Source organism: Kalmanozyma brasiliensis, assembly GCF_000497045.1.
Source record: "Kalmanozyma brasiliensis GHG001 unplaced genomic scaffold PSEUBRA_SCAF22, whole genome shotgun sequence".
Taxonomy (NCBI): Eukaryota; Fungi; Basidiomycota; class Ustilaginomycetes; order Ustilaginales; genus Kalmanozyma; species Kalmanozyma brasiliensis.
This window is the reverse complement of record NW_015961962.1, coordinates 187079-203288: the sequence shown is the minus strand read 5'-3', so window position 1 is coordinate 203288 and position 16210 is coordinate 187079. Positions and strand designations below refer to the sequence as shown.

The 16210-nt window shown below is 58.9% G+C and overlaps 5 protein-coding genes across 5 annotated transcripts; 3 read left to right on the top strand and 2 right to left on the bottom strand.

Moving 5' to 3' along the window:
• Window positions 1-32: 32 nt before the first annotated feature.
• Window positions 33-3620, top strand: PSEUBRA_003536 (Peptidase M20; the record flags this gene model as incomplete). The annotated part of the gene is made up of 1 exon (XM_059465094.1): window positions 33-3620. One exon carries the CDS (start codon window positions 33-35, stop codon window positions 3618-3620), a length of 3588 nt encoding a protein of 1195 aa, XP_059320629.1.
• Window positions 3621-4047: 427 nt separating this feature from the next.
• Window positions 4048-4670, bottom strand: PSEUBRA_003535 (Glyoxalase/fosfomycin resistance/dioxygenase domain protein; the record flags this gene model as incomplete). The annotated part of the gene is made up of 3 exons (XM_016436618.1): window positions 4048-4092; window positions 4174-4540; window positions 4630-4670. The coding sequence occupies 3 exons, from the start codon at window positions 4668-4670 to the stop codon at window positions 4048-4050; spliced, it is 453 nt and encodes a 150-aa protein (XP_016292067.1).
• A 695-nt stretch (window positions 4671-5365) lies between these two features.
• On the top strand, window positions 5366-6241 carry PSEUBRA_003534 (Glycosyl transferase, family 2; the record flags this gene model as incomplete). Its single annotated transcript, XM_016436621.1, has 1 exon — window positions 5366-6241. One exon carries the CDS (start codon window positions 5366-5368, stop codon window positions 6239-6241), a length of 876 nt encoding a protein of 291 aa, XP_016292066.1.
• A 163-nt stretch (window positions 6242-6404) lies between these two features.
• On the bottom strand, window positions 6405-12944 carry PSEUBRA_003533 (CLASP N-terminal domain protein; the record flags this gene model as incomplete). Its single annotated transcript, XM_016436608.1, has 1 exon — window positions 6405-12944. One exon carries the CDS (start codon window positions 12942-12944, stop codon window positions 6405-6407), a length of 6540 nt encoding a protein of 2179 aa, XP_016292065.1.
• A 1282-nt stretch (window positions 12945-14226) lies between these two features.
• On the top strand, window positions 14227-16125 carry PSEUBRA_003532 (NUDE protein, C-terminal; the record flags this gene model as incomplete). The annotated part of the gene is made up of 1 exon (XM_059465093.1): window positions 14227-16125. The coding sequence occupies one exon, from the start codon at window positions 14227-14229 to the stop codon at window positions 16123-16125; it is 1899 nt and encodes a 632-aa protein (XP_059320628.1).
• Between the last annotated feature and the right edge of the window lie 85 nt (window positions 16126-16210).

The following is a 16210-nucleotide window of genomic DNA, read 5'->3' as shown; positions in this document are numbered from 1 at the left end:
TATCACCGACGCCTTGACCAAGCTGCAGTCACATGCACACACAGCAGCGAAAGACCCTGAAGGAGAACGAGAAGACGAGCGTGCCCCTCACCTCAGGCGACCACGGTTCCTGTTCTTCCACCCGACCCGACCCACAAGACCGTCCCGCCCCGTCCACATCACTTGGGCAGTCTCGGTCATGGACAATCAGCATGTGCTCTCCCAACGTTCACTATGAACACTTTTTCCACCAGGCCTCGGCATCGTCTCGTCAGCTCAGCGACATCAGCCACGGTCTATCTCAGACTAAGCTTGCCGGACCGTCCTCTCTGCAAACAAGAGCATCCGGCGGTGCTTCTCGCGATACGCTGCTGAGCCACACGATCAATCATTACTCTTCGGTTCTATCTTTGGCAGTGGACGAGAAGCGCAATGTGCTCTACTCAGGCTCACAGGAGGGCTATATCAATGTCTGGGATCTTGGCACCTTCCAGTCTACTGCTCAACTGCAAGGCCACACCGGCAGTGTTCTTGCGCTAGAGCTAGCTCCTGAGAAGAACTGGCTCTTCAGTTCCTCTGGCGACAACACGGTGCGGATATGGGACACAGTCACCAACGCTCCGCTGTTCGTGGTGCTGCCAGCCGAAGACAGCGTTGGTGACATCTTTGCGCTCAAATGGTGTTCCATTCTTGAGACGCTCTACATCGGTTGTCAATCAACATCGATACAGTGGATCTGCCTCGCTGGATTCGATAAACGAGGCGGAAGCGCGAGAGGAACACTCGGAACTGTCGGCGAGTCAAGTAGGAAGCAGCCCGATGGCGACTCTTCTGCCATCGGAGTCACCGAACGTGGCGGCACGGATAGTCCGATCATCTCGACCCCGGACGTGACGGCTCGACCGCACAAGTTCTTTGACTCAGTTCCCGTCGCGCTCAGCAGGTCAGGCATGGGAACGGCAGGCACTTCGACCCCGACACGCACCAGCACAAGGCCAGCTGCTGTCTCAGCACTCAGCAGCGCCAAACTCGCTACGCATTCGAAGAACTCGCCGTTGGCAGGCTCCGACCAAGGCACCTTCTCGAACGGCGCTCTCTCTACTGCAGGATCGACGGAAAAGGTGCTTCACGCCGCATCACAGCGCCTCGACAGTGCAGCTGTCTCCTCTTCTCCTGCGATGGACGCAGCCGACTCGACTGACGATGCGCACTCCGATTCTGTTCGCACGCTGCTCGTTCCCTCGACTTCATCAGTTGTCTCTGCCCACTTTGGCTACGTCTACTGCCTCGCTTTGCTCACTCTGGAAGGAGACACTCAGCATCCTACGGTTCTCGCATCGGGCTCGGGCGACGAGACCATCAAGCTCTGGCACGCAACTCGTTCAGGCCTCTCTCTCCTCGCAACCCTCGAAAGCCCCAACGCGGATGGCAACGCCGTCCTTGCGCTTGCTTCGTGGAAGACCACCCTCTTTTCAGGACTGCAGGGCGGAGAGGTCGAAGTGTGGGACCTCGAGACGTGCACCTTGGTCCGCACCATCCGAGCGCACACCGACGATGTCATCTGTGTCGAGACTTGTCCAGAATCGGGTCTGCTCTTCACGGCCGGCGCAGATGGAAAGGTGCATACTTGGGATCGATCGTTCCGATGCGTCAGCAGGGTACAAGCTCATGAAGGCATCGTTCTTTCGCTGGCAAAGCTTAAGAGCTACGACTCAAGAAGCATGGTTACAGACGATGACGGGGCAGACACTACGAACGACACGCACAGCAAAATCTCTCAGCTAATCACAGGGTCAAGCGACAACCTCATCAAAATTTGGGATGCCTCTCCCGGTCAGCAACCAGCATCGTTCTCCTCAAGCAAGGAAGATACTTGTACAGCACTCAGACGAGAAGCACAGCGGCGCTCTTTCGAAAATACTTCCCCTTCGCTCAGCTCGACGCCAATCGCCGCCACCACCATACGTGCAAATGCAGCCGGAACAGAGCCTTCATACCCTCTCACAATCACGACAAACGGCAACACAGAAGAGGCTGCTTCAGCACAGTGGCCGCTCCTCCGGTCGCTTTTGCGCAAGTTCATCTCCTATCCCAGCATCAGCTCGAGCGAGGAGCACAGGGAAGACTGCCGACAAGCGGCTCACTTCCTCAAGACCTGTTTCCAGGAGCTCGGCGCCGAAGCTCGCATCCTCCCCAATCCAAGAGGAACCAATCCTTTGGTGCTCGCCACGTTCAAGGCTAACGCCAAGCAATCCAGGCGACGCCGCACAGCGGCGAACAATCTCGACCGTTCCAGAAGCACCTCAACGTCCGCATCTACCTCGACCTCGGCAACCACAGACTCGTCCGAATCCTACATGACTGTCGACAGGGATGCTCTTGACGAGGACGAGGGCGAAGGAGAGGGTCTGAGCGGATCTGTCATGTTTGACCATCTGCAGGACCTTGTCGAGGGAGAAGACGAGGACGAGGATGGTCGCCAATCACGACCAAAGCGCAAGAGAAGGTGCCTGTTCTATGGCCACTACGACTGCATCGCAGCTGAGGGAAGTTGGACGTCGGATCCATTCATGCTGGATGGACGAGATGGATACCTCTACGGTCGCGGTGTGTCGGACAACAAGGGCCCGATCTTAGCAGCTGCTTGTGCAGTTCATCATCTGCTTTCAACACGTCGACTCCACTCCGATGTTGTGTTTCTTATCGAAGGAGAAGAGGAGAACGGCTCGGTCGGCTTCGTCGAGGCAGTCAGAAGGTACAAGAGCGAGATTGGCGAAATCGACGTGGTGCTCCTCTCCAACTCGTACTGGCTGGACGAAGAGACACCCTGTCTCACCATTGGCCTCCGAGGAGTTGTCCGAGCCACCGTCAGCGTCTCGAGCGGCGATCGCGATGTCCACTCTGGAGTTGAAGGCGGTGCGATCCGCGAGCCCATGGTTGACATGGTCAAGCTGCTAGCTCGGCTGACCGCAGACGGCGAGGAGGTGGCTCTCCCGGGCTTCTACTCCTCCGTCCGCCCGACAACAGACCTCGAGATCCAGGCGTACAAAGATATCGTGCGCCTCAAGCAATCCCTCCAATCGTCTACATCCAACGCCGGCGAGACGGTGGACTCTCTCATGGCCAAGTGGCGCAATCCTTCCCTTTCGGTGCACAACATCCGCGTCTCCGGGCCCGGCAACTCGACCGTCATCCCATCCAGCGTTTCCGCACAAGTCTCCCTCCGTCTCGTACCGGACCAAGACCTGCCCACCATCGAAGCCTCGCTCCTGGAGCACATCAACACGACCTTTGACTCGCTCTACCCAACCCTGGCGCGGCCGAGCATCAAGAACAAGGTGAGCCTGACCGTCGACCACCGCGCCGACTGGTGGCTCGGCTCCGACTCGAGCGAGTACTTCCAGCTCCTCCGCGAGGCGGTCAAGGAGGAATGGTCCGCAGAGCCGATCTCGATTCGAGAGGGTGGAAGTATTCCCGCCATTGCGATTCTGGAGAAGGAGCTGGGTGCGGGCGCGGTGCACCTGCCCATGGGACAGAGTAGCGATAATGCCCATTTGCCCAACGAGAGGCTGAGACAGAGGAACTTGGTCAAAGGACAGAATGTTGTTCGGCGATTCATTCAGGGCTTGGCGTCGATATAGACCTTGTGAAGGAAGGCGAACGGATAGCAAACGGATGCAGATTGGTGATTGTTCGAGTGTGATCGTGTGGATGCGGTTTCAGATTCTTGCCCCTGTGCGTCTGAGAGCAATGGAAGTGTGACAGGGAGGAGATCAGCGACGGTCCTTTCCGAGCGCGAGCGTCGCTCTCACAGCCCTCTTCGCGCAGAGAGACAGCGTTGCCTCTTGCTGTGAGCCGCGCCTGGCCCTCTTCGGCGCGTGCTCACAACGAGGCCCTCATCAGACCGCACTCCGACACAGGCCCAGGCTGGCACACGCCTCAAAAGGGGGAAGGCAGCAAGCCACACAGTCGGTCGAGCACGCTCGTCTCGACGGCCACGCGAAAGAGCGACTTGAGGGGCGAAAAGGCTTGATTTCATCCGAGAACACTTGCGGGGTGTGAGGACGCTTACTGAGGCTTGGCAAACGAGATGATCTCGATCCAGTAGTTGTCCTGTGTTGTCACCCATCACATCATCAAAACTCATCAGTCTCTACGTCTACCTTATACCGAAGGGGCGGGGCGGGAACTTACAGGGTCCAAAATGAACGCGATGTTCTTCATCTTTCCATCCGTCAGCTTCTTCTGGAACTTGACGCCCTTGTCTTCAAACCTGGCACAGGCCTTTTCGATGTCGTCGACGCTGACGCAGAGGTGACCGAAACCCTTGGGTTCCTGGTTTCCGTTGTGGTAGGAGAAGCTCGAGTCGTTCTCCGTGCCGTGGTTGTGGGTGAGCTCGAGCACCGCTTCGCGTTCACCACGCGGGACGCCCTTCTGGTGCTGATAGGCAAGGAAGTAGAGCGTGAAGTCGGAGGCCTCGTGCGTATCGATCAGGTCCATGCCCAGGATGTCTTGGTAGAAGGCTAGGGAGATCTTGGGGTCTTTGACGCGAAGCATCACACTGCACACACACAAAACAGGAGGAGAGCGTCAGTCGACAGGAAGAAAGGGCCAAAGAGGGAGGGGAGGTTGGGGGTGTGGAACGCTTACTGGTTCAGACGGTAGCTGGCGGTCTCTGCAGTGCGCGGCATCGTACGAAAGATCGAGGTGGAAAAGGATCGCGAAGAGCAGATTGGTGGTGGAAGAACACGCGGAGGTGAACAGGAGAAGTGTAAGCCTTGCTGCCTGATCTGACGAGCGCCCGCCGTTCTTGTCCCCGCCAGGGTGCTGGTCGACATCGCCCTGGCGCGAAGGGGAGCAAGCTGGCGACCGAACTGGAAGAGGGCATACGAACCTGCGGAGGCGGGCATGTTGGGCGATTGTTCTGCTGTGGTTCTGTCGTGGTGTGATGGTGATGATGGCAGGCAGATGCAGGAGGTGCGAAAAGAAGGGCTTATATCTCACGGCGAAGGGCGGGCGTGCGGCGATAGAAGCAGTAACCCCGCCTTGTTAGCTTCGGCAACTCAAGTCGGCGGCATCATCATCGGCGCCTCACTCAGCGCCAGAGTGACGTTCTGCCGTGTGAAGTGTCGTGTGTGTGTGTCATGAGAAGGATGACTTTTTTTAGGCTGCCAAACCTCCACTTTCGCGCACGGGCGTCGAGGAATCAACCCTTTACATGGCAGACGCGGTTTAACATACTTCAGAATGATCACAGACCAGCCCAAGACGCGCCGTATGCACCTCTTTGCAGCCCCCGCGCCGCACGTCGGAGAAGAGAAGAACTCTAAAAGTGGTGCAGCGTGTCACTTTCGACCATCACCATACCACACCACATTTCTTGACGATGTCAATAGCACTCGACATGGACGCCGCCAAGTCCCGCAAGCCCACCTCTTCCTCTTCATCGTCAACGGCGTCGTGTTCCGTGATCGTCCCAGCCTTCAGGGAGAACCTCAACATCCGGCCTCTGGTCACGAGACTCTTTCAGGCGTTCGCCTCGCATCCCCAGGCGAGCGAGTTTAGGGATGCCGAAGTCATCATTGTCGACGACAACTCTCGCGATGGATCCGTCGAGACCGTCTCCACCCTCCAATCGGAGGGCTACAATGTGCGGATTGTCGTTCGCACCTCGGAACGCGGTCTGTCCTCCGCCGTCGTTCGTGGGTTTCGAGAGGCCAAAGGCGAACGGATGATCTGCATGGATGCGGATCTGCAACATCCACCCGAGGCAGTGCCCGACCTGCTACTCGCCATCACCGACAGGAAGCAATTCGTGCTAGGTACGAGGTACGGCGCAGGAGTTAGCATGGACAAAGACTGGCCGCTGCACAGACAGATCATCTCCTCGGGAGCACGCATGCTCGCCCGTCCCCTCACCACCGCCTCCGACCCCATGTCCGGGTTCTTCGGCATCTCAAAACGCGCCTTCGCCAACGCCGATCAGAACATCAACGCGCAAGGCTTCAAGATCGCTCTCGACCTGCTCGTCAAGAGCGGCGTCTCCGCAGACGCCATCGCAGAGGTCCCCTTCAGTTTCGGATTGAGACAGGAGGGCGAGAGCAAGTTGGACGGCAAAGTCATGCTCAAGTACCTGGAACAGTTGGCCGAGCTGTACAGGTACAGGTTCGGGTTGCTGGCCATCGTGTTGGTGTTGTTGCTGCTGCTGGTGTTGGCGCTGTATGTGTGGGCGCATGTGGTGTCTCCGGTGCTGTTCGGGTGAGGATCGACGGAAGTGGGATGGTAATGGCAAGGTCGTCCATCGCAAAGGAGACGCTGGTGGGTGTGCGACTGTGCTGTCTGTGCCTCATATACAAACGTTTCTGCAGCACAAGCAGCAAAGGTGTGATAACGATACAAATTACACTTTAACTATGCTTGAGCGACTATTGCGAGAACTTGGCCCTCAGCTGGGCAAGACGATCGTCCGCAGCCGAGCTGCGAATCGATGATCCCCTTGGCGACTGGGTAGCTGATGAGCTGGTCGGGCTGCCCATGGACCCGTCTGCCCCGGTCCCTGCAGGACCCTTACTCGACCTGGGCGTGCCAGGTGTGCCTCTTCCACTCGCACTACCCCCAGACGGCGTACTGACACGCTTGATCTCCTCCCCACCCGCCACCCCAGCATCGGCACCATCACCGTTGATGACATCCGGATCCTCCGCAGCGTGGTTCGCCAGCGCCCGCTTGATAAACCTCTGGAAAATCGGGCCCGTCTTTTGCAGCGAGTTCTCCACATGCTTCTCCAGGTGCGGGTTTCGCTTCTGGAACTCGTACAGCTCTCGAATGCCCTGTCGTGACTCGGACTTGTTCGAGATGCGTTGGAAGATGTCTCGCAGCTCGGCGTGGTGCGTGCTGCTCGCCTCATCGGCGACGCTGCCGTTGCCGTTGCCGTTCTGGCTGTTGGTTCGCTCGTGCGCTGCACCGTTGCTACCGGACCTCGGCTTGGCTACCGCATCGCCGTCCACATCCGCCACTGCCGCCGTGTCCGCTGCGCTTCCCTCGGCAGCCGTGTTGAGCATCCGAATGAGGTACTTGTACACGTAGCTGTTCTCGGGCTGCGGGATCATGTCGAGCATGCTCAGCGCCTCCTCGCCAAAGTGGTTCGACGTGTGCGAGAGGATGATCTTGACCGTGCGCAAGGGCAAATCGGCGAGCGGAACGCCGTCTTGGGCTCGCTGACGCCATTCCGACGGCGCGATCGCCTGGAGGAAGCTTTCGACATCTGCGAAGAGCTGCTGCGGCTCCACCTGGCCCTGGGATAGACTGTCCTCGAGACGCTTGGCGATCTTCCACAAGCACTTGACCAGCAGCTCGGAGAACTTGGATCGTGTCTCGAGCAGTTCGCCTTCCAGCTCGCGCAAGTCCTCGGTGGCTTCCGTCAGCATCTGGAGGCATGCACCGTAGAGGAGGTTGAGGTTGCATGCCGAGAAGCAGCGGAGCACGATCACGTTGAGGAATTTGGACTCGTTCTGCGCCGTCGGATCGTCGGTGCGCGAGGTCGACTGGATCAGCAGCTGCAGCAGGACCGTCAAAAGCGGGATCAGGGCCGAGCGAGACAGGTACGATCCGAGCGTGCGTCCATCTTCCCAGACCCGAGTCTTGTCGAACAGGGACGTGCTCACGACCAGCAGGTGCTTCTTGAGACGCTCGTTGCCCGACACGCCAGACTCGGGAGTGAAGGCGCGCTGCATCTGCTTGCTCAGCACGATGGCCAGCTGGTCGACGTGCGAAATCAGCTGAGGCTCCTCCTCTCGAATGAACGCTTCGACGTGTTTGAGCGCGAGAACGCTCTGCTCGACGTTGTTGCTTACGACCAGGTTGATCGCCTGATCGACGGAAAGCTCTTCGTCCTCGTCGTCGGGGAGCTCGTCGGCTAGTAGCTCGTCGCGAGCCGGGACCGCGATAGGGGCTGGACGGGTGATGTCACGAGGGGCCTGCACACCAGATGCTCGAGGCGAGCCAAGACCGCTCGACGACGCTGCGGGACGGGGCAGACCAATCGCAGATTCGCGGCGACCGGCGCCTGGAGCCGGCAGACGGCTTCTGACGCCAGCAGATGGAGCTGCTGCCTGTGGCAATGTCGAGCCAGGTCGTGCGAGTCGAGAGGAAGGGGCTCCTGCAGAGCTTCGCGCTGGAGAAGACGGAGGTGCCGCAGAAGAGGGCACAACGGATGCGCGTGGTACGGCACGGCCAGCAGCAGGCGCAACCGCGGGCTTTGCCGTCGCTGCGCCGGAAGCTGACGGCGCCGTCGTTCGCTTGAGCCTCTCTTCGAGCATCGACATCTCTTTGCCTGGCAAAGCGCCAACCAGCTTGTAGACCTCGTCACCGATGATCTTGTACGCCTCGCCGATGGTCGAAAGCGCAGCTGTACGGACGTTGGCGTCTCGATCGCTGATCTGCTTGGCAATGACAGGCAAGGTCCGCGAGGGCGAACACACCTGAAGGCCATTCTTGGAAAACAGATAGCCGCCTTCGCTCAAGCACTCGGTGCGGACGCGCGCATTCTTCGACGGCAGGCCGTTCTCGAGGTAGCTGGTGAGCAGCTTGCTCGGCGGGAAGATGAAGGTCATCTTGCGGAAGATCTCGCGGATGCGATCTCGGAAGGCGACCTTGGCATCACCAAACTTGGCAGTGAGGCAGGGCAGAATGCAGGCGGCTTCGTAGTCGCTCATGTGGAATTGCTGCGTGCTGAGCAGCGCAACGAGATGTTCGAGAATGTCGAGACACTTGAGCGACAAGCTCGTGTTGTTGTCCGTGAGTCGGATTGAGACGTACTTGAAGATGAGATCCGAATTGGCAATCGTGCGTTCGACAGTCTCTTCTGGCGACAGTCCGTACTGCTCTTCTGCGAATGTGGGACTCGAGATGAAGTCGGACAGCAGCGTCAATGCGGCGTAGAAGTCCTTCTCTGACGAATGGCTCTTGCTGAACATCGAGTCAGTGACGCCGCGGCTGAGCTGACCGTCGCACTGCTGACGAAGAACTTCGACGAGCTCGGGACGCGGTGCACCGTCGGCGGCAATCCAGTTGGCGGCCTTGCCTTCGCGCTTTTCACGCATCGCTTTCGCCTTGATATCCGCCGAAATCAGGGGCGCAGAACGGTCCGCAGCACTACCAGCTTGGCTTGCTGCACCGTTCGCAGAAGCCGAGGCGCTTCGCGATGCAGTGGTGCCGTCGCTGCCGTCCGAAGCTAGGCGAGGCTGGCGTGCAATGCTCGAGGACGGCGCCTTGAGTGAACGTCCCACCGCGGTGGGTGGCTTGATGCCGCCTGGACGAGCAATCGTCGAGGCGCGAGGCGATGCTGGGACGGCAGCAGGTGCAGCTCTGGCAGGCGAGGCAGCAGCGCCTCGTGCACTTGCCGCAAGAGCGCGAGCAGCAGGAGCAGGCGCCGAAGTGGGTGCTGCTGGGGAAGCTGCTGGAGCGGCACCTGCAGCTCGGGCCGCTGCCTGCGCTTGCACCTTGGCAGCATCAATCAGAGGAATAGCGGTGTTCTTGGAGGCAGTCTTGAGCTGGTTGGCCTGCTCGATGACATGCTTGTAGCCAGCTCGCATGATGATGAAGGGCAAGCATGCTAGAGAAGCTTTGCGAACCGCGGCGAGCTTGTCGTCGAGGCACTGCACACATGGCAAGGCAAGCGGCGCCAGCTCCATGCCCTTCTCCGGCGGATGCGATTCGAACCAGTTGGCCATCCAGGCGAAGATCTCCTGCTTGAGCATGGGGTTGGCTGTCTTGCTTTCGACGACCGTGGCGATACCCGGAAGCAGCGGGCCAGCGCCGACCTGCTCAGCGATGGCGGTCAGCGCCGTGGTTGCGGAGGCTCGCACGGGAGCTTTTGCGTCGGCGAGCACCTGCGTGATGGGTCCAGCGAGAAGGCGAGCCTGCGGCTCAAAGTGCTTGTTCATACCCGTCGCGATCTTGGCAATGGCATCGAGCGCCATGGACTTGCACATAATGTTGCTGTCGGAGCATCGCATCTTGAGCGCATTGGCGAGCTCGGCCATGGTGCCTTTCAAGCGGGTATTCGCGGTGACGACGGCGAGGACCTCCTCGAGACCCTCCTTGCGCTCCTTCCAGTTTGCATCGCCCATTCGTGCGATGGCGGTGGCGGGCACAAGTCGGTCCAGATCGACTCGCGGGACCAGCTCATCCAGCATGTCCTCGTCAACGCCATTGACTTGTGCTGCGGATCCCGAGGCCGCTCCTGCTGCTCCCGCACCACCCGCTCCAGCCTTGCCGGCCGGTGCTTTCGTCTCTTCGCTGAAGCGAGTTGGCGCAGGCGGTGGGTTGGAGGCGGCCTTCTCGATCTCTGCTTCAATAGTAGTGCGAAGTTGCGGGTTGAGGTCTGCAACGAAGGAGTTGAGTGCGGTGCCGAGGAAGCGCGCCAGGGTGCCGATCGCTTTGGTGGCGTTGGTTCGCACAGCCGCGTTGGCCGACTTGAGGCAGTTGACGAGGTAGTCGATCAAGGAGCGTACGTCGACTCCTGCCGTGCCGAATTCGAGCAGCGTTTGATCGACCCACAAGATTGAGTCCGCGATCGCCTTTGGTGCCTTGAGGGCGCCGAGCGGGCCTAGTGCTTGCGCGAGCAGGAAGCCGAAGGAGGTTTTCTCTGCGAACGTCACGAGCGTCTCGCCAGCAGGTGTCTTGAGCTTGATGTCGCCGAGCTTGTCGCAAAGTGGCTGGACAGACAGCGCTACAGATGGGCGACCAAAGGTAGGGCAGTCGTTGGCGAGCAATTGAAGCGCCTTGTAGACTTCTGCCATGACCTGGAAATTGCTCTCCTTCCACCCGGGCTTCTTGCCCAGGGCGCGAACAATGATTTCAGATTCGACGGTCTCGGCCTCTACCTTGAGCCAATCGTTGAAGTCGGCCATGCCAGCAAGACGCTCCTTCCATGCGCCGCTAGCCAGCTGTGTTGCAATTCCAGCTGGGATCAGGTCGGCGGCTCGTGCTTCGGCATCGTCGGGATGGAATCGATACTTGACTGGCTCGGTAGCGGATGCTGCTCCTTTGCCGCCACCACCAGCAGCTGCTGCCGCGGGGCGAGCAGCGGGAGCGGATGAGGTCGCTGCTGCCGGTCTCCTGATTGGCGCACTCGCAGGGGCGGCGGGTCGGGCGCCAATAGGTCGGGCTGCCGCGCCCATCGGTGGACGAGCGACCGGTCTTGGCGCTTGGTTCTCCTTGCCCGCGGCTGGCGCAGGTGCAGCCGATGGTGGCTTGGCCCGTACGGCGGCGGGCGGCGCTGCGCGGTTGGCCACGGCAGATGCGGCGGCGGGCGGTCTCCTCGCTGGTGCGCTAGACGCAGATGGTGCTGCGCCTGCCGCAGAGCCCATCTTGACCTTGACCTCGGCTGTTTTGTACTCGTCCTGAACCTTGCCCTTCTTGATGTCATCAAGACCGTCGAGGAAGATGTTCATGGGTCGCTCGCCGATGAGCTTCATCAGAGTACCAAGACCGGCAGCTCCTGCGTCACGTACGTCGGGAGATCCGTCTGCCATTGCAGTGACGAGGGCGTCGCCGATCGGCTTGATATCGCCTTTGGCGGGCGCCACCTTGGTAGTGCGAAGACAACGGACGAGGAAGCGGATCGATTCGGTCTTGACAGCAGGGTTCTTGTGCTTGACGCCGGTAAAGATGTGCTCGAGGATCTCGGAGAAGGAGACGGTCTGGAAGATAGCATCCAACGCCTTGGCAAGCACTTCGACGGTGGACTGCTTCTTTTCTTTGAGCTTCTCGATGATGGGCGGCACGACCTTGTCCTTGTAGCGGGAGAAGTTGTCTCTAAGCCCTTTAGCCATTGCCTCGAGACACTGGCACGAGACGAGAACGACATTGATGTTGGCGTCTTTCTGGATCTTGAGCGCGAGATGGTCAACGAGGCCGTCGAAGCGGCTGTCTGGCTGAACTTTGGGCGACGAGTTGAGAATTTTGAGAATGGTCTCGAGCGTCTCTTTGCGTTCCTGCCATTTTTTCGAGTTGACCATCTCTTCAAAGTCGGCGGGGAACTCGCGACTGCCAAAGACATTGACTGGTTCAGCGAGGTCGTACGGATCCACGTCATCGTCCTCTTCTTGGGCAGCGGCATGTGAGACTGACGCGCCGGGTGTATCAGCAGGTCCCAATTGCGACACGGGCGCAGCTGCTGCGGCTTGCATCTTTTCGCGCTGGCTGAGCAGGAAGCGTGTCGGTGTGGGCTTGGACGGTGATGCTGCGTCAATGTCTGCAAATTGCTGGCGGAGCTCTTTGGCCTGGATGTCCTTGAGCGAGTCGATGGTGGGTTCGAGTGCTGCGCCAATGTATTTGTGAAGCTCGTGTGCGAGGAGCGATGCCTCCGCTCGGACGTTCTTATCCGAGTGTGCGAACATGTCTGGAAGACGCTTGAGGATGGGTTTTGGTGAGACTTGCTTGTGACCGAAATCGCAGACGAGGTCCTTGATGGCGGTGATGCAGCCAGCCACGACTTTGGGTTGCTTAGCTTTGAGGCCGTCAAGCAGGTCCGAAAGGAGGCTTTCGCAACCGACTACGTCCTCCATCTCTGCATAGAACGAGATGAGCTCGAGCGCATTCTTCTTTGTGCCGGCTCGGGTGGAGCCAAGGCACTTTTCGACGAGAGCGGGAACGACGACTTCCCTTGTCTTGCCGGCAGCCTGTCCGCCGAACTCGACAAAAGCGCGGACAGCGTCCACACCCTTCTCCTGCGCAACCGCATTGCTGTCGACTACGATGGCTTTCAAGATGTCCGGATTGCGGGTATACTGGCGAAAGATGGGGTCGTTTTCAGATGAGGTTTTTGGGAAAGCTTTGGTGAGGTCCTCATAAGCGGAGACGCGTGCTTTCCATAATTTGGAGGAGAGTCGTTCCTCTATTGACAATTTAGTGAAGTCGTCCTCTGTTGGGGCGGCGCCGCCCATAATGTCCATGCTCATGGTGGATGTGAGTTGAGCCTAGCCTGGCTTAGGTGACTGAGCGTGAGTTCTTTCAAGGCTGAGTGTTTAGTCCGAGAGAATCCGTTGCCAAGAAAGAGAAAGCGAATGTGCCGGTGACGATGCCGCAGAAGGACAGTGGTGACCGTGAGGAGGAGAGGCCGCAGAACACAGCTCGATCGGGTTGCTCGTAGGCGATCCGCGCTTGCAGCGGTGCGGACTAGTAGGTGTGATTGTGCCAAGTTCAGCCGAATGCGCTTTGGAATCAGTTTGTTGAGGGGCGGAGGTGGTGGTGATGATGGTGGTGTTCAGGAGCAAGTGAGCAGTGATCATATGAAAGGCGGGCTTGCTGAATGGTCGCGTTGTGAAATGTGATTCAACTGAGTTGATGCTGCTGCTGCTGCTGCTGCTGCTGCTGCAGAATAAAGGTCGAACAGGCGAGAGAGCGTGATCTGCCCTGCAGCCATGGAGGGAAAGGCAGTTGGCCTGTCGTTTGCGTGCCTGAGGCTGAGGCTGCCATAAAAAAGTGTTGCTCTTTGCCTGCCTCAAAACAAGGCTCAGCACACAGACGCGCCTCAGCAAAGCAACACCAGCAATTTGACTTGAGCTGTTAGCATGACAATCTCACATCATAAAACGGACGCGCGCGCGCGCCTTGAGGGGAAGTGTTGTTGTCTTTGGGCGCACTCGACCTTGTTTACGCCCCCACAGCCTCCGCTGTCTGCACGCGTGTCATTCACCTTTGCTGCGCGTCTTTGTGTTGGTCTCTCCTTTGCACACGACCTGGACTCGGGGCAAGCTTGTCGCAGATGATACGGTTCGTGATCACATAAGTTAACACAGCGGTGCGATTGGCTTGTGAGCATGACAGCTGTGTGTTGATTGCTCTTCTCTGCACCGGAACTCATGCTGTGCTCGCAGGCAAAGCTGAGTGGATGATCTCATGAGAGCATGGACACAACGAATTGCTGAACACATGGGCCTCCCTCGTCTAGAACGAAGCCCCAGCGATAACGTGAAAAGATCCAGGACATCGGCTTGTAACGTCGATTGATCGATGATATGAAATGAAAGTGTTGGTCTCTGTTAGCTTGACTTGGATTTTTGAATGTCAAAGCTTCGAGTGGGCTGCCTGCCAAATCCTCCACCCAAGCGCCTTGACCTGGCTGAGCCAATTTCACTCAATGTGTTCTATCCTCACGGCTTCCATTGCTCAACATCTCCACCCCATCTGATCAGCTCAACTGCCGCAGAGGCTGGAGCCGGCGCTCCATCAGCCTTCAAGATGAGCGAAGATGGTGCCGACCTCCGCTTCGACTCTCCGCAGCACGAGATCAAGCATTGGAAGTCAAAAGCCGCCGAATTGCAAGATGTTCTCCGCGAAACCGAGTCCATGCTCCAGGATGTCATGGAAGGCAGCAAAGAGCTCGAGACAGAAATGGAGAAGGAGATTGCCGACTCGACCAAGTCCGTTTCGGATCTCAAGCGTCGCAATGATCAGCTGACGGGCGACCTCGAAGACTGGAAGTCCAAGTACTCGCGCGCCCTCTCCGAACACAACTCGACGCTCACCAACCTTCAAAAGGAGCTTGCCCTTCTCAGAGAGTCGGTAGACATCTACAAGACCAAGCTTCGAGATACCGAGCTCACCAACGACGAGCTCGAGAATGCCGAACGCATGGTCGCTTCCTCTCTAGCCGACATGGAGGGCAGATACAACAAGACCATCGAAAAGACGGCATTGCTTGAAGAAGAGCTTATCGAGAAGACTCGTCTGGAAGAGGAAAACCAGCGTCTCAAGGACGAGCTCCGCGAAATGACCGAAGAGATGACCGTGCTTCGCGATGTGGTCACTCGAAGCAGAGCCGTCTCTCGTGCAGATACATTCGCCAGCTCCACATTCGACGAGAAGCCCGTCTCGCGGTCCGAGCAGAGCTTCGATAGCTCGCCCAGAAAGCATACCTCATCAGCACTCGCAGCAGAGCGTCCATCTTCACGGCAGACCCTCAGCTCGCCCAGCATCAATCGGGTGCCCATCTCACGCAGGCTTGGAGCCATGGGCCACAATCGCAGAATGAGCCGTGACGTCCGACCCGGCGAGCCCTCTCAGCTTGCAGCCGTGCAAGACGACAGCCCAGCCAACACCACATCCACTGCACCGACACGATCTTCGACACTGTCTCGCAGAGAAACGCTCCTAGGCACTCCCTCGCACCAAGGCCATTCCAGCAGCCATGGTCTCACATCGTCACCCTCGGCTCGGGCACAGCTCCGCGCCTCTGTCCGCGCAGCAACACGAACAGCCGGTATTCCATCAACACCTCGCTCCGTCATCCCTGCCAATGGCGCTGCTGGATCGAAACGGACGATGGCCGAAATGATCGCAAAGATGAAAGCGCTTGAGGCACGAATCAACTCGGCCAAGGATCTGTCACGCGTCGTGGGGCCAGGCGACGAGAGCGCCATTCCACGACCCAGCTCGCGCATGGCAACGTTCGGCTCACCTGGCGCCAACGGTCATCAATCGTTCCACATCCCCGCGTCGACTCCGCGCACACCTCGAGCCAGTATGGACGGCAATCGAACCATTGGCTCCTCCATCCCTGTACCGTCACGCGTGCGAAGACCAAGTTCACGCTTCGACGATCGAGGCACACCACCCATGCCCAGTCTCGGCCTGCCACGATCTCAAACGCCCAACACGCTGCACGCGCGCGTCACTAGTCGCGGAGGCGGCTCCTCTCCGCTCCCACCGCACGAGTTCATGGACCACGATCCAGCCAGCACTTTGCCGCACGTAGCACGATACGCTGCAGCCCAAGCCGCGCTCTCCACACCGTCGGCAGGCGCAGCCAAGCGTCGCACCAGCATAGGCTCAGGCATGACCCACTCGTCCTCCTATGGCTCGCTCGCCAAGATCCGTTCCGGTTCGACGATCCCGAGATCCACCACGCCGTCGACCGTCGCAGCACCACGAGTGACGCAGAGCTCCATGACGCACTACGGAGACGTCTCGGGAATCAGGACGCCCCTGTCGACGCGATTGGCTTCGTCGCATCGAAACGGGAGCAGTGCAAGGGGGAGTGTCACAGGCCCACCGAGCTCGTGGAAGAGCGCAGCGGGGAGAGAGGTGGCGGCGGCGAGAAGCCGGACCGGCAGCACAGGGGCGAACGAAGATTTGTGAACGATGTCGGCCGTCAAAGGGGCCCTGTAACGATAGTTCTGCAACGAAGATAGTCACGATGTCGTTACGAGCGATGCGAGTGAGA